Source organism: Anomaloglossus baeobatrachus, chromosome 2 (genome assembly GCF_048569485.1).
Source record: "Anomaloglossus baeobatrachus isolate aAnoBae1 chromosome 2, aAnoBae1.hap1, whole genome shotgun sequence".
In the NCBI taxonomy this organism is placed as follows: Eukaryota; Metazoa; Chordata; class Amphibia; order Anura; family Aromobatidae; genus Anomaloglossus; species Anomaloglossus baeobatrachus.
This window is the reverse complement of record NC_134354.1, coordinates 231,136,742-231,158,885: the sequence shown is the minus strand read 5'-3', so window position 1 is coordinate 231,158,885 and position 22,144 is coordinate 231,136,742. Positions and strand designations below refer to the sequence as shown.

Below are 22,144 nucleotides of genomic sequence, written 5' to 3'. Positions count from 1 at the left end.
TACAAATTTATTATTATATATTAAAAAAAATAGAGATCCAAAAACATGGAGAATATGTACAGTATCACCATGTGTGTAAATATATGATATGTAGTAACAATATTCTCCACTGTCAAAAGGTAACAGCAAAATACAATACATGGGGGAAGGGCTTCTTACCCTATTTTGCCCTACAGTTACCCTACCTTGCTGCAGAGGTTGGCACCCTATACCTGTGCAAATGGCAACCCCGCTCACCATCGGCTTGCCCTAAGAGTCCTATTGCTCTATCTGTAAAGTCTGTTTGATGCCCTCATTCCTCTTTTTTAAGGCGCAATAGGGCTCTTAGGGCAAGCCGACAGTGATCGAGGGTGCCATTTGCCAAGGTGAAGGGTGCCTACCTCCGCGGCAAGGTAGAGTAACTTTATTGCAAAATAGGCTAAGAGGCCCTTCCACCATGGATCGTATTTTCTATGTGACCTTTTAACAGTGGAGAATATTGTTACACGGCACGGTGGCTCAGTGGTTAGCACTGTAGTCTTGCAGCGCTTTGGTCCTGGGTTGAAATCCCACCAAAGATAATATCTGCAAGGAGTTTGTAGGGTCTCCCCATGTTTGCGTGGGTTTCCTCCGGGTTCTCCGGTTTCCTCCCACACACCAAAGTCATACTGATAGAGAATTTAGATTGTGAGCCCCAATGGGGACAGAGTTGCCAATGTATGTAAGGCACTGTGAAATTAATAGTGCTATATAAATTAATAAATATTATTATATACACACATGGCAATACTTTATATAGTCTCCATGTTTTTGGAGCCCTATTTTTTAATATATAATAATAAATGTGTGATTTTAGAAGGGTTTTTCTTTGTTCTAGTTGGGTTAGCACTCTTAGGGGTACTTTACATGCTGCGATGTCAGTATCGCAAGCGACCATACCCGCCCCCGTCGGTTGTGCGTCACGGGCAAATCGCTGACACCCGTCACACGGACTTACCTGCCTAGCGACGTCGCTGTTGCCTGTGAACCGCTTCCTTTCTAAGGGGGCGGTTCATGCGGCGTCACAGCGACGTCACACACGGCAGCTGCCCAATAACAGAGGAGGGGCGGAGATGAGCGGCCAGAACATGCCGCCCACCTCCTTCCTTCCTCATTGCTGGGGGACGGAGGTAAAGAGATGTTCGTCGCTCCTGCGGTGTCACACATAGCGAAGTGACACTGAACAACAAGAGTGTGCATGGAAGCATTGCAAGCCACTGCTCTTCAACATGAGCATTGGTGCCCATCTGCAGATTGCCAAGCATAACTTGGATAAGCCAGAAGGATATAGGAACAATGTTTTGTGGACATCTGACAGCAAAATAGAGCATTTGGTTAAAATGATAAGCATTAGGATTGGCGAAAAATAACCACTGCATTACAGCATAAAAATACCAATCGGTGAATCATTGTGGTGATAGTTTCATGTTTTTGGCCGGTTTTGTGGCATCTGGGCCCAGATTTTTTAGCATCATTGATGGAACAAATTAATTCTAAATTATATCAGCAAATACTAAAGGAAAATGTCAGGACATCTGTACATCAGCTGAATGTCAACTGAATATGGGTCATACATTAAGACAACGGCCCAAAGCATACAAGTAGCTCTACAAAAGAATGGTTCAATAAAGTTAAATATTTGGAATAACCAAGTTAAAATCCTGATGATAATCCTAAAGAATTGTTGTGTAAAGATCGGAAGTGAATAATTAATGGGAGAAAACCCATCAAAATAACAGAATTAAAGCTGCTTTATAAGGAAGAATGGGTTAATATTCCTCCAAGGTGATATGAAGGACAAATCAGCAATTTGCGGAAATGTTTTTATTCATTTATTGCTGCTCAAGGGGTCACTCCAGATACTGAAAGCAAAGGTTCACATACTGTTGCCCCTCACAGACATGTGATATTAGATCATATTCTTCACTGAAAACAATTACAAATCATAATCTTTTTGACTCATTTATTAGACTCTTTATCGATCGTGTTTCCCCAAAAATAGGACACTGTCTTATATTATTTTTTTGCCCTGAAAAATGTGCAAGGGCTTATTTGCAGGGTAGGGCTTATTTTTGGAGAAATACAGGTTGAGGGTAAGTTTACCCCCAAAAACAGGCAGACACCCTCCAGGAGAATAGCAGTTATCAGACCCTGGACATCTGTGTCGCTCCCACGTCCTTCTGCAATCCATAGCAGGCATTCCCAGCAGGTCCTCGTGTATTCCCCAGCGGAACGCATCCCTCCACTCTCTCTCACACACATACATCCATCCAATAGCAGTAACATCACACATCACACATACACATCCAATTGCAGTAATATCAAACACACACATATCCGTTGATACCGTAATGCTTATGTCTGGCAAGGGGACCTAAGATGCTGGGGAACACAAGAACCTGTGGTGGAATGCATCGAAGATCTGCAGCAAAACACCTCGAGGACCTGTGGTGGAACGCATCGAAGATCTGCAGTAGAACGCATCGAAGACCTGTTGCTTGATGCTTTCCACCACAGGTGCTCAATGCATTCCACTGCAGGTCCTTGCGTTCCACAACCTCCCAGGTCCACCTGCTAGGCAGAGCAGTATGGTATTACTGTGTGAGTGATGTTCCTGTGATCAGATGTATGTATGTGATGTGTGATTTTACTGTGATCGGGCGTGTGTGAGAGTGGGGAGAACCTGGACCCAATGTGTGTGTGAGAGCGGAGGGATCCTGGATCCGATGTGTGTGTGAGAGTGGAGGGATCCAGGACCCAATGTGTGTGAGTGGACCTGACAGCGATAAAGATCTCTGTTGGACAAGCCATACACCGTCGGCACCAGACAGGTGTAGCTGTTTAGGGTTAGGTGAGAGCACTTGCGGGGTGTGTCTTCTCTCTTTTGGGGCTCTCTTTTGGGGTGTCTGCTTTGTTTAATAAAGTATCCTGCTGTATTTAACCTTTTTAGCTGCCGAGACACTTTATTATTGAACCGCAACTAGGGCTTGTTTTCAGGGTAGGGCTTATATTTAAGGCATACTCTGAAAAAGCTGAGAATTCCTGATAGGTCTTTTTTTCGGGGTAGGGCTTATTTTTGGAGAAATATGATACTTTGAGGACTTGAGTGAAAATCTGATGTAGTTTAAGGTAAAATTTGTGCAGAAATATGGAAAATTCTCGAGTGTTCACAAACTTTTATATGTATAAGTAGAGGCTGTCTCCTCACCCATTCCCTATTGACTGTGAGGCCTCGCGGGCAGAGTCCTCTCTCCTCCTGTACCAGTCTGTGCCTTGTATTGTTCATGAATATTGTACTTGTTTTTATTATGTAGGTAGGTAATGAAAATTCAGCAACTGCGCCCAGTAAAATAAAAACTTCGACTTTTATTACAACAAAGTTAAAAGCGATAAAACCAATTCACATGAATGGAAAGGAAGACGCGTTTCGGACAGTGTATGTCCTTAGTCATCTAACATCATGAGTGAACACACAAATGTTTTATAGCCAAAAGAAACATGTGACAACCAATCACCTGGACAGCTGATTACATTGGCTGAACATACACCAAGCACAACACATATGTGGAATAAAGGCTGATTGATCACTATACAATTTAGACAGAAACCTGAAAGGTCTGGAAAAAAAAACCCAAAAACACCAACACTTTAGAGAACCACAAATGATCAATTTTAATAAATATTATTCAGTTCATTTCTCAAATTTAACCCAAAGGGCATCCTAGTGCCTAAAGGCCGCTTTACACGCTGCGATATCGGTACCGATATCGTTAGCGTGGGTACCCGCCCATCTGTTGTGCAACACGGGCAAATCACTGCCCGTGCCGCACAACATCGCCCAGACCCGTCACACTACTTACCTGCCCGGCGACGTCGCTGTGACGGGGGGCGGTTTGTTCAGCGTCACAGCGACGTCATAGCTGCGTCACTGAACTGCCGCCCAATAGAAGCGGAGGGGCGGAGATGAGTGGGATGTAACATCCCGCCCACCTCCTTCCTTCCGCATAGCGGCCGGGAGGCAGGTAAGGAGAGCTTCCTCGTTCCTGCGGTGTCACACAGAGCGATGTGTGCTGCCGCAGGAACGAGGAACAACCTCATTACTGCTGCAGTAACGATATTTGAGAATGGACCCCCATGTCACCGATGAGCGATTTTGCATGTTTTTGCAACGATGCAAAATCGCTCATAGGTGTCACACGCAATGGCATCGCTAATGCGGCCGGATGTGCGTCACCAATTCCATGACCCCAACGAGTTCGCATTAGCGATGTCGTAGCGTGTAAAGCCCTCTTTAGTCAAAGATCCATTTTGCCTCTTTTAAATGCAATGTAGACACAGGATTTCCTCCTCTCTAAAGCCAGCTTTACACCTTACAATTAGGTGTGCGATCTCGTATGCGATGTGACACGCCCAGGTCGCATATGCGATTTAACGAGATCGCATGTAGGTCGTTCATTTGCTGTCACACGTGCGTTAGTAGTCTATGTTAAATTGATCAATTTTGTGTGCGATCCTTTAGATCAGACCTGGGCAAGGGGCGGCCCGCGGGCCACATCCGGCCCGCCTACTCTCTGTGACCGGCCCGCCTGGCTCCGGGCGTCCTTGCTGGCCGGTCACTGATGAGGGCAATCTGACCTGTTGTCCGGAGCTCCAGGCGGCCCGTGGTCAGATTGCCCTCATCACACGCTGCGTGCCGGCAAGGAACAGAAGACAGATACTGCAGAACCGCACAGTGCAGCAGCGGAACGCAGGAATCTGTCCTCTGTTTCCTGCCGGCACTTTCTCTGTGACACACACGCGCGCGCCCTGATGTCGTCAGTACGGCGCGCGTGTGTGTCATTTGAAAAGTTCCCGCCCCGGCAGGAGAAGAAGATGCAGCAGCCGGAGCCCGTACGGAGAGAGGAAGTAGCTCAGCGGGGAGCCGTACAAGAGAAGAAGGATGTCAGCGGGAGCCCGTACGGAGGTGTCTGAGGAGGGAAAGGTGAGTGGTGACTAGTAACCTGAGGGGACAATGGGGGGAGTGGAGGTGAAGGGGGGGGTAACTGGTAAGTAATATTTGGGGGGAGTGATGTAGTATATGGCAATGTAGTTTTACAGGTGTAGTATATAGGGGTCTAGTGATGTATATGTGGATGTAGTGATGTATATTACAGGAGTATATAGCAGTGTAGTGATGTATATTACAGGTGTATATGGGGGTGTAGTTATGTATATTACAGGTGTATATGGGGGTGCAGTGATGTATATTACAGGTGTATATGGGGGTGCAGTGATGTATATTACAGGTGTATATGGGGGTGTAGTGATGTATATTACAGGTGTATATGGGGGTGTAGTTATGTATATTACAGGTGTATATGGGGGTGCAGTGATGTATATTACAGGTGTATATGGGGGTGCAGTGATGTATATTACAGGTGTATATGGGGGTGCAGTGATGTATATTACAGGTGTATATGGGGGTGTAGTGATGTATATTACAGGTGTATATAGGGGTGTAGTGATGTATATTACAGGTGTATATGGGGGTGCAGTGATGTATATTACAGGTGTATATGGGGGTGCAGTGATGTATATTACAGGTGTATATGGGGGTGCAGTGATGTATATTACAGGTGTATATAGGGGTGTAGTGATGTATATTACAGGTGTATATAGGGGTGTAGTGATGTATATTACAGGTGTATATGGGGGTGCAGTGATGTATATTACAGGTGTATATGGGGGTGTAGTGATGTATATTACAGGTGTATATGGGGGTGTAGTGATGTATATTACAGGTGTATATGGGGGTGCAGTGATGTATATTACAGGTGTATATAGGGGTGTAGTGATGTATATTACAGGTGTATATAGGGGTGCAGTGATGTATATTACAGGTGTATATAGGGGTGTAGTGATGTATATTACAGGTGTATATGGGGGTGCAGTGATGTATATTACAGGTGTATATAGGGGTGCAGTGATGTATATTACAGGTGTATATAGGGGTGCAGTGATGTATATTACAGGTGTATATAGGGGTGTAGTGATGTATATTACAGGTGTATATGGGGGTGCAGTGATGTAAATTACAGGTGTATATGGGGGTGTAGTGATGTAGTATATGGGGATTATTTGTGTATATATGTATATAGCGTGTGCGTGTGTGTATGTATGTGTGCGTGCGTGCAGAGAGAAAAGCCCGTAACTGCGAGTGGTACTGGAGTTACATCGGGTACCACGTGCTCTCTCCCCGCCCCCTGCAGCGCCATACCGCCATTACAGGGCCTGATTGCGTTTCTCCGGTACCTGTTTGCATACATGTGACAGGTACCGGAGAAAACACGAGTCTGTGAAATAAAAAGATTTTCCATATTTACCTGCTTTCTTCAGCTCTGCTGCCTCCCGCTCCTGACCACTGCTCATTCATTGATTATTCACCGCACTCAGGACCTGGAAGCCGTAGCATCGCGATGACAGCACCGGGCACAGCACCGTTGAGGACATCACCGCAGGGACAGGTGAGTATTCTGCAAGCACAGTGACCTCCAGGAGGTCATCAGAGTTTCCAATGAACTTTGATGACCATCCTGCGACACCCACGCTACAGCTTCATGGGGTCATCAGAGTTCATTGGCAACTGTGACGAGTCCCCGAGATGCTCCGGCTTCCAGGTTCTCAACATACACACACACCTGTATACTCACCCAGCGATGCAGTCCACAGCGCTGTCCCTGCTTCCAGCTGCTCACTGCAGTGAATATTCAGTGAGTATAATTACCAGCGATAAGGAGCGGGAGGCAGCAGAGCCAGAGACAGCAGCGCTGGAGTTAGGTAAATATAGAAAATCTTTTTATTAAAAAGACCCGTGTTTTCTCTGGTATTTGTCACACTGATGTCACACAGATCACATCAGTGTGCGGTCCGTGTGACTCCTGTGCTGCCAGAGAAAAAAAGGACATGTGTGCGTGCAGGGCCACGAGGGGTCACACAGTCCGTAACTTACTGTTTGTATATGAAGGGATAGTATATATGCTATATACAGTATTGGGTAAAACTGAGTTAATTATATTAGTCCGGCCCTCTAAACCATCCCAATTTCTCATGCGGCCCCATGGGAAAATTAATTGCCCACCCCTGCTTTAGATCATGTGTTCTGTGACGTATGCATTGGGCACCCTTTTTTTTTTCTTTATTGACTTGTCAAGCGTGTGTAATGTGTAGGGATGCGTTTTTACTATGTCATCTGCCATTCAGCTCTACTACATGGCCATTAACAGCAGACACAGACAGCCATGTAGCAGAGCTGAATGGCAGATGACAGCAGACACAGAAAGAGCGGCACGATCAGAATGAACTCAGGTTAACTTCACCCGACTTCATTGTCATGCTGCGGCTCTGTCTGTGTCGCGTCCTGATTAGCGGTCACCTGTAAAGGACTCACCGGTGACCGCTAAACTCCTGAGTAACTGAATTGAGCAGCCCTCTCATATGCTTACCGATCCCTGATCCCCGGTGCGGCGCTGCACGGCATTCACACTGCTCCGGCGGCTTTTACTATTTTGACAAAGCCGGCTGCTCATTAAACAATCTCGTATTCCCTGCTTTCCCCGCCCACCGGCGCCTATGATTGGTTGCAGTGAGACACGCCCCCACGCTGAGTGACAGGTGTCTCACTGCACCCAATCACAGCAGCCGGTGGGCGTGTCCATACTGTGCAGTGAAATAAATAATTGAATAATTAAAAAAAACGGCGTGCGGTCCCCCCCAATTTTAATACCAGCCAGATAAAGCCATACGGCTGAAGGCTGGTATTCTCAGGATGGGGAGCTCCACGTTATGGGGAGCCCCCCAGCCTAACAATATCAGTCAGCAGCCGCACAGAATTGCCGCATACATTAGATGCGACAGTTCTGGGACTGTACCCGGCTCTTCCCGATTTGCCCTGGTGCTTTGGCAAATCGGTGTAATAAGGAGTTATTGGCAGCCCATAGCTGCCACTAAATCCTAGATTAATCATGTCAGGCGTCTCCCCAAGATACCTTCCATGATTAATCTGTAAGTAACAGTAAATAAACACACACCCGAAAAAATCCTTTATTAGAAATAAAAAACACAAACATATACCCTCGTTCACCACTTTAATAAGCTCGAAAAAGCCCTCCATGTCCAGCGTGATCCAGGATGCTCCAGCGTCGCTTCCAGCTCTGCTGCATGGAGGTGACCGGAGCTGCAGAAGACACCGCCGCTCCTGTCACCTCCATGCAGCAACTGAGGTGAGTATCGCGATCAGCTGAGCTGTCACTGAGGTTACCCGCTGTCACTGGATACAGCGGTGGCCGCGGGTAACCTCAGTGACAGCTCAGCTGATCGCGCGGCTGTCTTCAGTTGCTGCGTGGAGGTGACAGGAGCGGCGGTGTATTCTGCAGCTCCGGTCACCTCCATGCAGCAGAGCTGGAAGCGACGCTGGAGCATCCTGGATTACGCCGGACATGGAGGGCTTTTTTGAGCTTATTAAAGTGGTGAATGAGGGTATATGTTTGTGTTTTTTATTTCTAATAAAGGATTTTTTTGGGTGTGTGTTTATTTACTGTCACTTACAGATTAATCATGGAAGGTATCTCGGGGAGACGCCTGACATGATTAATCTAGGATTTAGTGGCAGCTATGGGCTGCCATTAACTCCTTATTACCCCGATTTGCCAAAGCACCAGGGCAAATCGGGAAGAGTCGGGTACAGTCCCAGAACTGTCGCATCTAATGTATGCGGCAATTCTGGGCGGCTGCTGGCTGATATTGTTAGGCTGGGGGGCTCCCCATAACGTGGAGCTCCCCATCCTGAGAATACCAGCCTTCAGCCGTATGGCTTTATCTGGCTAATGTTAAAATTGGGGGGGACCGCACGCCGTTTTTTTAAATTATTTAATTATTTATTTCACTGCACAGTATAGACACGCCCACCGGCTGCTGTGATTGGGTGCAGTGAGACACCTGTCACTCAGCGTGGGGGCGTGTCTCACTGCAACCAATCATAGGCGCCGGTGGGCGGGGAAAGCAGGGAATACGAGATTGTTTAATGAGCGGCCGGCTTTTTCAAAATAGTAAAAGCCGCCGGAGCAGTGTGAATGCCGTGCAGCGCCGCGCCGGTGATCAGGGATCGGTGAGTATGAGAGAGGGGGTAAGAGGGATAGACTGACATGGACAGAGAGAGAGGGACAGAGATAGTGACCGACTGACAGAGATTAGTGAATGACAGACATTGTGAGGCGCTTCAGAACGCAGCTTTTCAGCTGCGCTCTGAAGCGGACCTTTTTTAAGCTGCGGTGCAGAGCGCACACCTACGCACATAGCCTCAGACATCAAAATCGTATGAGGGATGTCACACGTTTCAATTGACTAGGTTCGTACAACAAAACGTCCAATGTATGAGGAATAAACGACGTGTATGCGATCACCGTATTTGCGTTCAATCTTGATCGCACGTAGGTGTCACACGCAAATACGTCACGAACGATGCCGGATGTGCGTCACTTACAACTTGACCCCGACGACGGATTGAAAGATTTATTGAAGCGTGTAAAGCAGGCATTAGGTAAAAAAATCTGTTCAATAGCATTGACTCTGAAGGAGTCCACATTGCCACTGTGCAGTGGGTGAGCAGACCCCCTGCAAAAGGGAGCATAGTTAACCCGGAAATGTTATTAATAAAAATGTTTTATTTGTATGTGCATGTGTATTGTGTTAGGGTACCCCTAGTGGCCGGGTGGGACGGCTGTCACCACAGTGGGTAGGAGGAGCCGGCAGAGACAAGGGGAGGAGAGAGCAAGGGTGTGAGGGAAAGATTAGATCAAGGGAGCAGTCGTCTCGGGGACAGGAGCGGAGCAGCAGAGCCGGGGCAGAGTGTGGGAGCTGGAAATCAGGGAAGCCGGTGAGAAAAGGAGCGGGCGGAACCTCATAGTGTGAAGCAGTCCGGTGTGGGTCCGGGCTGTGGGTAGCCAGAAGTGGGAGCCGGGCGAAGTGGAGTAGTCAGGCACATCCCCACTGGAGGGGACGCAAGGACAGGCTTCCCCCAGCTAAGAAAGCGTATCATCACCTTTATTGCTTTGTTTGGGACTTTGTGAAGAATAAAAGAATGTTTGTTCATTGCATCGAACCCTGCCTGAAGAGTGTTTGTGCGCCGGATAACATCTGCATCACCACCACACTCTGCCCCACCAAGTCATCTCCTGTCCCCATAGTGACGGGGGAACCAGGGGTAAGCCTGATTGCAAGGGCCACGACTACAAGGCCAGAGGCACCCCTGGCACCCCGTTACAACTGTGCACATTGAAAAAGTGCTGGGAGACACCTGATGGGCTTCTGCTACTGACGTTTTTTATATCATAGAGATGTTCAGAAATCCTGCGTCTTAATGTGTGATTTGTGCTACGTACATATTGTACATCACAGGAGGAGCAGGTAATCAAATAAATTACCCCACTGGATCCACAATTGATAAAGGTTTTAATATTAAATTCTTTTTTTGATGTACATGTTGTATTGTACATGTGTTTGCACAAACCGCATAATTTGTGTCCACACTTGTAGGACCCAGTAGTGGAAAGCCACGTTCTTGCATTGTTATTTTTATTCTGAGAAATTTTGTTCAAGTGGTCACTGGGAGACAAAATCGAACCTATGGTGCGGTTTCTTTTGGAAACAAACTTTACACCGTCCCCTAGAATATTTGTTAAGGTATTATCGATAGTTAAAATGGGCAAAAATTTTTTTTACAATGTTAACTATAGAAAAATAATCTTTGCTAAATTTAGTAGAAAAGACTACCGAATTGGAGGATGTTTTTTCAGGAAAGGTTTTTTTCATCAAATACTGATCTCTGCTTTTTTCATTGGTTTTGTTCGTTTGTTTTTATTATGTATACCCCTTTTCATATTTAAAGCGCCATGGAATAATTGGTGCTATAATAATAAAATGTATGGAAATTACCTATATACTGAGGCAAATTACTCTAAAGCTCTGTGCATATCTGGGATGCGGAGTTCTAATGATTGCTTCATCATTGTCTAATTCACTTTTTATTATATAAATTAGTCATTTGGAAACCTCAATAGGCCCATAAAGGATCCTATTAGAAAATCAATAAGGGCCCTCTGATGCCGTCAGGAGCAGTTAGATGTCAGATTTGCCACAGTAGTATAGCGTAGTATAGCTTCTGTTGTAAACTGTAGCCGTATGTGCATGGAGCCTAATGAGTGGGCGTCAGGAAGTTGCTCTAATTTATGCATAAGATAAAAAAAATGAATGCTCGTTAGCATACTGGAAGTTGCTGATCCATTTTTGTGGCAAAACCCATATTCACCCACTCACTACATTAAGATTCTAAATAGATTTTCTGAGTTATACACTACGGTATATTGCTAGACTTTGCTATCTTAGTATTAGCTAGTACATATTATCTTGGTATTAGCACAGCATGTTTAAATTTCTTTTTATTTTCTTACTCTATCAGTTAACACTATTATCTAGATTTGTGCAACCACCTGGAACATGACAATATTTTATACTTAAAGCCCCGTTACACGCAACGACGTATCTAACGATATATCACCGGGGCACGGATTTCGTGACGCACATCCGGCATCGTTAGCGACATCGTTGCGTGTGACACCAACGAGCAGCCGTTAACGATGGAAAATACTCACCAAATCGTCCATCATTGACACGTCGTTCATTTTCAAAAAATCGTTGATTGTTGAGGACGCAGGATGTTCGTCGTTCCCGAAGCAGCACACATCGCTACATGTGACACCTCAGGAACGACGAACTGCAGCTTACCTGCGGCCGCCGGCAATGAGGAATGAAGGAGGTGGGCGGGATGTTACGCCCGCTCATCTCTGCCCCTCCGCTTCTATTGGGCGGCCGCTTAGTGACGGCGCTGTGACGCCGCATGAACCGCCCCCTTAGAAAGGAGGCGGTTTGCCGGTCACAGCGACGTTGCTAGGCAGGTAAGTCCGTGACTGCTCCAAACGATATTGTGGGCCACGGGCAGCGATTTGCCCGTGACGCACAAACGACGGGGGCGGGTGCTTTCGCTAGCGATGTCGCTCCGTGTAAAGCCCCCTTTAGCGGATTGCTGGCGGTCCCATTTGGAAATCCTAAAGATCATGATTTGCTGCTATCAAGTATAAGGATATAGAGGACACAAGCATGTAAATGAGGAATGTATTGCTTTAGCTAACAAATAAAGAACTACATGTTTAAGAATTTACAGTTCAAATTTAGTCATTGCTAGTTATACACATCATCGCGAAGGCCCCAAGTTGGCTTTTGTCTATTATATCATACACAAAGTATGTGGTCAAAGTATATTATGTCTTCTGATAACAGGTCTCCAAGCTTGGAAGAAAAAAGACACAGTTACATCAAATATACATTGGCCAATTACATATAATTATTCAAGCTGTGACATGGCAATGACGCTCCCTGCCAGCTGCAAATGTAAAAAGGGCAGTAGCTTTGGTCAATGATTGTAGGGCATTTCAGAATCTGCTTGTACCAACTCTGATAAGTACTTATTTCTATATTATTACACCTTCTTTCATGCAGAAGTAATGTATTAAAAATAATCTGTCACAAGATTTTTACAATGTCATCTGAGAGCAGCAAAATATAGGAAAGAGACCCTGATTCCAATGATATATCACTTAGTTTACAGGGTACTTGTGACACAATCAGAGTTTTTAGATGTTGCATAGTTTAGAAAGTAAACCATGCCCACACCACAGCTTTCTGTGTACATTGTCTATTGACAGTGAGCTGCTTATTAGAGGAGGGGGTGCGGTTGGACCACGTCTCCTGAGAGCTGTAGTCCAGGCAGTGCTAATCTCCTGACAATAAAACACTCATTGTATGGAAACAACAGCACACATGAGAATAAATGACACATCCCTAAAATCTCTGTCTCAGACCCTACCTCATACCGTCCTCAGATTACATAGCAAAAACCTGCTGAAAGATTGCCTTTAACACTAGAACTACTGAACTCGTGACACCTATATAGAAATACATGGTGCAAAGTAGTCAAAATGACTACCTCAGTAGTTCTAGTGTTAAGTAATCTAACCTGCCTGTCTTGAACTCTAGCATCTCTCTTACATCTTATTATAGTGTAGCCAAAACTATGCTCCATATTGAAGCATATAAAAAAATATATGAGGTTTTGAATTTTAGACTTTTTTATCATAAGTATGCTTTCACTTCTATTTTTATGTATTCTAAAATTGTATTTACTTTTGCAGCTCCTGCTTAGCACTAAATGCTTCTTCTAACCTAATGCGGGCGTCACACGAGACGATCTATCGTGCGATATGTCGTCGGGGGTCACGGTTTTCGTGACGCACATCCGGCATCGTTTGCGACGTCCTTGCGTGTGACACCTCCGAGCGACTCTGAACGTTCACAAATCGGTTACAAATCGTGTATCGTTGACACGTCGTTTATTTTTAAAAAGTCGTTTATTCTTCTTTGCGCCGGTTGTTCATCGTACCCGTGGTAGCACACATCGCTCCGTGTGACACCCCGGGAACGATGAACACAGCTTACCTGTGTCCCGCAGGCAATGCTGAAGGAAGGAGGTGGGCGGGATGTTTACGTCCCGCTCATCTTTCCCCCCCCACTTCTATTGGCCGGCCTCTGTGTGACATCGCTGTGACGCCGATCGTCCCACCCCCTTCAGGAAGTGGATGTTCACCGCCCACAGCGACGTCGCTCAGCAGTTAAGTACGTGTGACGGAGGTTTAACGACTTTGTGCGCCACGGGCAACTAATTGCCCGTGACGCACGAACGACGGGGGCGGGTGCGATCGCTCGTGCGATCGCACGATAGATCGTCTCGTGTGAAGCCCGCATAACTGGAAACCAGTATACGTATACCCAGCTCATTTTGGTACCCTTGTTTTGCCTAGATATATGACATTGAAAGGGAACCTGGCACATGTATTTTACTTCCTGAACTAGGAGCAGCATGAATAAGAGACTGGCTCCTGCAGTATACGGCTCTGTGCCCACATGTGCGTATTGCATGCAGTTACGCTGCGTATTGCACTGCAGTGTATCTGCATGCGTCCTGCGTCCCCAGCACAATCTATGAAGATTGTGCATAATCCATGCTGCCAAATCGCTGCGTTCTAAAAAGCAACATGTCACTTATTCCGTGCGCTTTGAATGCAGGTCCCGCTCTGTCTATGGTGGGGGCTGCATCCAGAGCGCATGAAATCGGCTTTTTCACTGCATTCATTACGCAGTGTTTCTGCAGCGATTTGAAGCGCACATGTGCTGTTCAAATCGCTGCAGAAATTTTGCAGGAACAGGACGCAATGTGGGCACATAGCCTAAACATCGATATTTTACCATAAAAGGATACGGCCTTAAAGACATGTAAGGAGAGGCCTGTAAGTTTAGCTGAGGGACGGGGAGAAGCCAGCAGCCCATACCTCTGTGACTAGTCAGCCACACTTTCTACTTTTCTCTGCAGCATTTCACAGTAAACATGCATGCTTGTAATGCATGGTTCAGGGCAACATGAATTATGTGAATAATTACATAGCCATAGAATTCTGATTATTCTACATTACAGGTTATTTGATCTAAAATGAAGAATTGGTGTCTGCCAGTCATGTAAAGAAGCATCATGAATTCGTACCGTATATCACAAAAGTGAGTACACCCTCACATTTTTGTAAATATTTTATTATATCCTTTCATGGGACAACACTAAAAATCTGACTAATTCAATGTAGCTTGTATAATAGTGTACATTTGGTGTGCGCTCTAAATAACTCAACACATAGCCATTATTATCAAAACTGCTGGCAACAAAAGTGAGTACACCCCTAAGTGAAAATGGGCAAATTGTGTCGAAAGTGTCAATATTTTGTATGGCCACCCTTATTTTCAAGTACTGCCTTCACTCTCTTGGGCCTGGAGGTAACTAGAGCTTCACAAGTTGCCACTGGGATCCTCTTTGACAGCATCACACTGGTGGATGTTAGAGACCTTGCGCTTCTCCACCTTGCGTTTGAGGATGGCCCACAGATGCTCAATAGGGTTTAGATCCGGAGAAATGCTTGGCCATTCCAGCCTTTTTAGCTTTAATTTCTTTAGCATGGCAGTGGTTTTGGAGGTTTGTTTGGGGTCGTTATCATGTTGGAATACTGCTCTGCTACCTAGTTATCAAAGGGAGGGGATCATACTCTGCTCCGGTATGTCACAGTAAATGTTCCTTCAATAAATTGTAGCTCTGCACAGCAGCACATATACAGCCCTAAACCATGACACTCCAACCACCATGCATGACTGTAGGCAATACACACTTGTCTTTGTACTCACCTGGATGTCGCCACACATGCTTAACACCATCTGAAAAAAATAAGTTTATCTTGGTCACATCAGACGACAGGACATGGATCCAGTAATCCATGTTCTTAGTCTGCTTGTCTTCAGAAAACTGTAGGCTTTCTTGTACATCATCTTTACAAGATGCTTCTTTCTGGGATGACAGTCATGTAGACCAATTTGATGCAGTGTGAGGCATATTGTCTCAGCATTGACAGGCTGACCCCCTACCCCTTTAACCTCTGCAGCAATGCTGGCAGCACTCCTATTTTGAAAAAAACAACCTCTGGATATGACGCTGACCCCGTCCACTCAACTTCTCTGATCAACCATAACAAGGCTTGTTCAGAGTGGAACCTGTATTGTTAAACCACTGTATGGTCTTGGCCACCATTCTGCAGCTAAAGTTTCAGGGTGTTGGCAATCTTCTTATAGCCTAGGCCATCTTTATGTAGAGCAACAATTCTTTTTTTCAGATCCTCAGAGAATTCTTTGTCATGAGGTGCCATATTGAACACCCAGTGACCAGTATGAGATAGAGTGGGAGCACTAACACCAAATTTACCACACCTGCTCCCTATTCACACCTGAAACCTTGTAACACTTATAATTCACATGACACCGGGGAGGGAACATTGGCTAATTGGGCACAAATTGGCCATTTTCACTTAAGTGTGCACTCAATTTTGTTGCCAGTAGTTTTGACAATAATTGCTGTGTGCTGAGTTATTTAGAGGGCACACAGAATTTACACTGTTATACAAGCTGTACACTAACTACTGTACATTGTATTAAAGTGTCATATCTTTAATGTTGTTCAGTGAAAGAATAGAATACTATATTTACAAAAATGATTTATGATATACTGTATATACAAAATAACCACTTATTCTTTTGGCTCTGAGAAAAAAAGAAAAACTATTCTTTGTAGTTGAGTAATAGTAAGTAAGCAAGAGTGCCAATATATCTGGCTCTGATTTCAGTTAACATGCTTGCTGAATATTTACGTGCACATCTTGGTACGTCCAAAGAGTTCATCTACTTGGGTCTAATTATTCCCATTATGCCAACTTAAGGTTGTTTGCTTTTCAAGAAGACATTGTACTTAGTAATCCAGAAGCAGGTCAAAGGGAACAAGATGATAAATATCACTATACTTTACAGAATTCTAATTTGATTAAAAAAATGAAATATGCAAGTTTTCAAAAAGCAGATGTATTATAGTACTTATATAATTAATTCTGTACATTGTCATGGTCAAGTCATTTAACATTAATGCAAATGAATAAAAATCAGACTTTTCAGTAAATGGGTGAAGAAATGTTATTAATATCTATAATGGTCAAGGAGTCTTTTTTTAAGAGGTTGATTTATAAAGACATAGAGTCTTTATAAAGACCCACGAGGAATTTCGGACAGGAAGTGGATTTCGATATGTGCGACCCTGTGTGTGTTGTGTTGGATTCATGACAGAGGAGAGTATGGAATGCTGAAGTCATCTAGAAAAGTTAGTCAGCTGGAAAAAAGTTTTAGCAACCAAATGACACCCGTAAAAAAAAAACCATCCGCAGTCTTTAGGCCCATGGTAAATGACACCAAATGGCATTGGAACTTGTGTATTGCTTGCATTAACCAGGCTAAGTCAAAAATTCTGTGCGACCTGAGAGACGCCCAGAACAATCAGACTGTACTAAAAAAAGCAAACCATTGAAGAATTGGGCACGTGGTAATAATTCTTGCTCTCTGTTCTCAGTAGACATGAGCGAATGCGTGAAAGTTCAGTTTGGCGCGTGCCGTCGAACCGCACCGCCACTGGTTCGTACTTGGCCCAAACCCCAAATGGAAGTCACTGAATGGTAGTTTGGGTCTCTACCCACATACATCTTACAATGAGCAGTTCACTTCCAGGGAAAGGTGGGAGTGGTTTTTCCATTTTTTTGGGGGGGTGGGACGGAATACACAGTACATCCGATCACGCTGTTCTTACCCTCAGTGCGAGCCAAACACTGCAAGCGGCTCCCACTGGGCTGAACACCAAGCGTATCCGAGCAAAGTGATGCTCACATGAGTAGTTAGCATACATAAACCTCCTGAACTATTTTTTTTTTTTTAAAATCGGTGTTCGGCCAGAAAACCGAACATAGGGTTTGCTCATCTCTAGTTCTCATCTCTAGTTCTCAACACTTGTTTTACAACCTGTGGTGTGAGTGGTTGGTAGACTATTGCATACGATTGGTGCTGGTAGGTCACAATGTCTAACATAGAAAGAGACTTTTAGATGTTAACGGCAAATTGGCTAGTCACATGTAATGTCTTTTTGGAGGAGTAGTGCATTACTATAGCTAAGTATAATTAGAGGGCATTGTTGGTGGAGATGTTTTGGCTAGCGCTGTTTTGGTTGTGCAATGGTTGACACTATTACGTAGGGACGCAGGGTCTACGGCACCTAAAAAGCTGGCTTGGACAGTTTACTAATGTACCTATCCAGAACTTTGGTACTATGTACCCACACCAACAACAGACATCTAAACGAGCAAGGTTCTCAAACATCTTGCTTAGATTATTTGGTTTATTATTATGCCCTGTCTGATTTTCTTTGTAAGCGCTGCCGAGTATGTTTGCGCTATATAAGAATTATTACAGTACAGTATATTATAAGAATATTGTCCACTGTCCAATTACCTTGAGAATGGTGACCAATTATAACCTGAGGAGAACTTGGTTAAAACGTCTTTAACAAATGGTTACTTGTCTTAAAGAAGAAAACAAAACATTGCTGTAATAATGGATTTACAGCACAGAATTTCGGCCACTTGAAATATCAATTAGTACATAAAATATGTTTCAAAACAAATCCCGTTATTCGGGTGCTTTGTGTAAATTTCCCATTTAGAATATGTCCTTCACTTAGAGCCGCAAGTGGTGGAAATTCCTTTCCTGATCCAGCAACACGTCCGAGATAGATGTGAATTAAAAATTCATTTTATTGAAAAATTGTTAAAACACCAATCATCACAATGACATCCAAAAAATGTTTTCTTTAAAAAGAAAGCGTCTTACGCGTTTCTGGCCATTGTGGCCCAGACTAAGGGCCACAATGGCCAGAAACGCGTAAGACGCTTTCTTTTTAAAGAAAACATTTTTTGGATGTCATTCTGATGATTGGTGTTTTAACAATTTTTCAATAAAATGAATTTTTAATTCACATCTATCTCGGACGTGTTGCTGGATCAGGAAAGGAATTTCCACCACTTGCTGCTTTATATTCCTGAACACGGAATTCATATCCCTGCACCGTTCTGGGTCCTGGAGCCAGGTGAAATAATACTACGGGTGAGCTGAAAAAAACTTTCCTTCCGTCACTTAGAGCCACCAAAAAGGGGCTCTACTGTGCCTATAGATAAATCAGGCTCTTCACTGAGGTACAAGGGTGAAACTACAGAAGCTACAGGGGTTGTAATCACACATGTGCTCTGGAGCCTAGGGGAACCCAAAAGGTCCCAATGGCCCATATAAAAAGACTATAACTATTAAAGTACTGTGATAGTTGGAAGCCCTGTTGTAGACTCTGCACTGAGGCCCACAACCTTCACTGTTGCTGTACTTCATTATCACAAGTTGCAGTAAAAGGTGAAACAGTGGGGAAACACTGACGGGGTATAAGCAGCATGTACTGTATATACATTTTATAGATGTATTTTGCCAACGTAAAGAAACAACATGAAAAAGTAGAATACAACAAAGACACAAGAAAAAGCTTGATTTCAATCCACATATTAGGTACACAGCAAGAATAATACTCAACGCTGCATTAACCCTAAGAAATACTGAATGACAAGTAAAGTAGCGTAAATTGGACTATGAAATCCCTCTAAAGAACTTTGCACAGGACTGCTACTATGTTACCCCCCACAATGGTACATCATACTTTATCACCTTCTTTAAATAGGTCGGTACTACATAGTTAGTCTAGTTCAATGCTGCCCCATAGTGAATATTAGGCTTTGCACTGATAAAATAGTAATTAACTGATATACAGTAACATAGGATATATATATATATATAGATGATATGAAGAAGGACAAAACTTGGTGTACCAAGCTATAACCATAAACTATTAATACACGCCTGGCACTGCCACACACCTGATCGGTCATCGTGTAAGGTCCATTTGTGACCAGTCACTCACCTTCACTATGTCGACTGTTTTTCTGGTTGTACTGCTCTGTGAATTCTGGAGTTGATTCCTCTATAGTCTCCGTTCTAGGAACAGAAAGGGAGAACCGCCGGGTAAAATTTTTCATCTTGTTCATGATGACAAGATAAACCTAGGAAAGATACGACTGTGTGTGAGAAACATTTCGAAGAAAGAAAGAGGAAGGTACACAGAGCATGTGCGAGAGGAATGGGAGTGAATGGAGGGAGAGAGAAAGGAAGAAGGAGACGGAAGAGGTCTGGAAATGAAATCATGGAGTAGAGGAATGGTCCCATTAGAGAGACAACAAGCAGATCTAGGGAACATCCCCAAGAAGCTTCATGGGTTAAAAGGATTGTTTGACAGAGGAGCCAGTTATGTTTCGTAATGATAGAAGATATAACTTATTAAAAGGCATTGCACAGAATGGTGGACACAGCAGATAACCCTACATTTGTATCAGAGTTAGAGATATATGAAGAAGTAGAGAGAAGTGCAGGCTGCCTCGAGAAGAGGCGAACACAAGCATGTGGGAGGCATACATCTGCTGCATCTCTCATCACAGAGCTCCTCGAAGAAACGAGGCTTCACATACCTGATCATATTGGAAATGATCGACTGCAAGCTCTTCTACCGGGAAACCTAACCCTGCCCTTGAATTGCCCTTTGCTGTGGCATTCCTAATCCAATGGTTTTATGAGGCAATTATACTGCTCAACTTCTTCATTTGTTCTCTCATTTTTCTCTACGCTTAATCACATTTCAACAAAATACATAAACCCGGTTCATGTGCCAGGTTTATAGACCTGACCATGCAGCTGTGCAATAGGGATATCACACTGCTGGCTCGAGCTCACACTACATGGTGTTCCGAGCTCCGAAGGTGTTAATAATCCGTCTCTGATATATAGCTACTTCTGCTTTTTAGTTATAAATGTGTTCCCATGTATTTCCCACCCTGCCTAAATAAATCAAAACTCCTTATCAGAAAAGAGCGTACTATAGGCAAAGTTATTTTTACATAAGCAATAGCCACCTTACGGCTGCCGGGGCGGCAAAGTTCATGGCGCCTGTAGAAACAGGTTTAGCTGTGTACAGTATGTTCTCTTCAGCTTACTGATTTGCAGAGATTTCAGCAGTTAAATACTAATTTAAGGAATAGTTTCCAATAGCAGCACCATTATGAATGAACGCGGAAGCTTCCTGTTTCCCTGGAAATGTCCTATTTTTCTATACAGAACAGCAATTCAGTAAAGTTCATTTTACAGAATTAACAAATGTAATTACACTTGTTGGACAAAACGGATTTGTACAATCAAGGCAAGGATTTAATCAGCATGAAAACACCAGTATATCCAGTGCCTTTGCGAAAGTATTCACCCCCTTGGCATTTTTCATGTTTTGCTACCTCCCAACCTGGAATTTCACAAGTTTTTTCCAAGGGTTTGCATCAGTTCATATAAAGACCATGCCTACTACTGTGAACATTTGGTTTTATTTTTATTGTGAAGCAAAAAAATTGGACAACATAACTGAAAACTTTAGTGTGCATAAGTATTCACCCCCTTAAAGGCAGTACTTTATAAAGCCTATTTTTCCGGCAATTACAGCTGCAAGTCACTTTGGATAAGTCTCTATTAGCTTTCCACATCTTGTCACTGGGATTTTTGGCCATTCCTCAAGGTAAAACTGATCCATTTCCTTACCGTTAGATTGTTTCCAGATTCTCAATTGGATTAAGGTCTAGGCTTTGACTAGGCCACTCCAATACATTTACATGTTTCCCCTTAAACCACTCGAGTGTTGCTTTAGCAGTATGCTTTGGGTCATTGTCTTGTTGGAAAGTGAGCCTCCTTCTCAGTCTCAAATCACTGACAGACTGAAACAGATTTTACTCAAGAAAATCCTTGTATTTCGCACCATTCATCTTCCCCTTGAACCTTTTTCCCTGTTACTGAAAAACATCCCAACAGTATGATGCTGCAACCACCATGTTTCACTGTGGGGATGATGTTCTTGGGGTGATGAGCTGTGTCTGTTTGGCACATAACAGAAGGTAGTAGAGATGGGTTTTCCAAAGCCGTGCCAATGACCAAGTGATGATGAAAGTATAAGATTAATGTTGCTTTATTTCATGCTCAGGTCAACGCGTTTCAGGAGACTCAGCTCCCTTCATTAGGACAAACTGGCTAAAGAACATCAAATCTGCTGTAACGGAGACCACGTTGGCATCATATACTCTTGTATTGATGTCATGACACCACCTTCTTAGAAAAAAACTCGGCGGGAATCCATACATTTAAAAGTAAACATGACATATAGCATCAAAAACGCTGAAGTTCAAAAAATGTCTCCATTAGATTTCTTTCCTTAAGTCCAAGATATATAAAACCATGTAATAATATTTGTTTTAAAGAAAAAATATGTATGAATTTATTGTGTCTGAAAACTAAAAATGTATAAGAATGTAAATGTGTCGAGTCAACCTAGAACTCCTATTCTGGTGTTAGAGAATGTTATCACATAGGTGTGTAAGGCATGTGCAAAGGGACGTGC

General features: G+C 43.8%; 1 protein-coding gene across 4 annotated transcripts in view; it reads right to left on the bottom strand.

Annotated features, from left to right (window-relative positions):
* CDK18 (cyclin dependent kinase 18) overlaps positions 1 to 22,144 on the bottom strand; it is a 283,704-nt gene that overhangs the window by 128,638 nt on the left and 132,922 nt on the right. For all 4 annotated transcript variants that reach the window (XM_075335690.1, XM_075335687.1, XM_075335688.1 and 1 more), the window contains one exon: positions 19,583 to 19,721. In XM_075335690.1, the coding sequence (XP_075191805.1) occupies positions 19,583 to 19,706 (124 nt within the window). In that variant the 5' untranslated portion in view covers positions 19,707 to 19,721. The remainder of the gene's footprint in view (positions 1 to 19,582; positions 19,722 to 22,144) is intronic.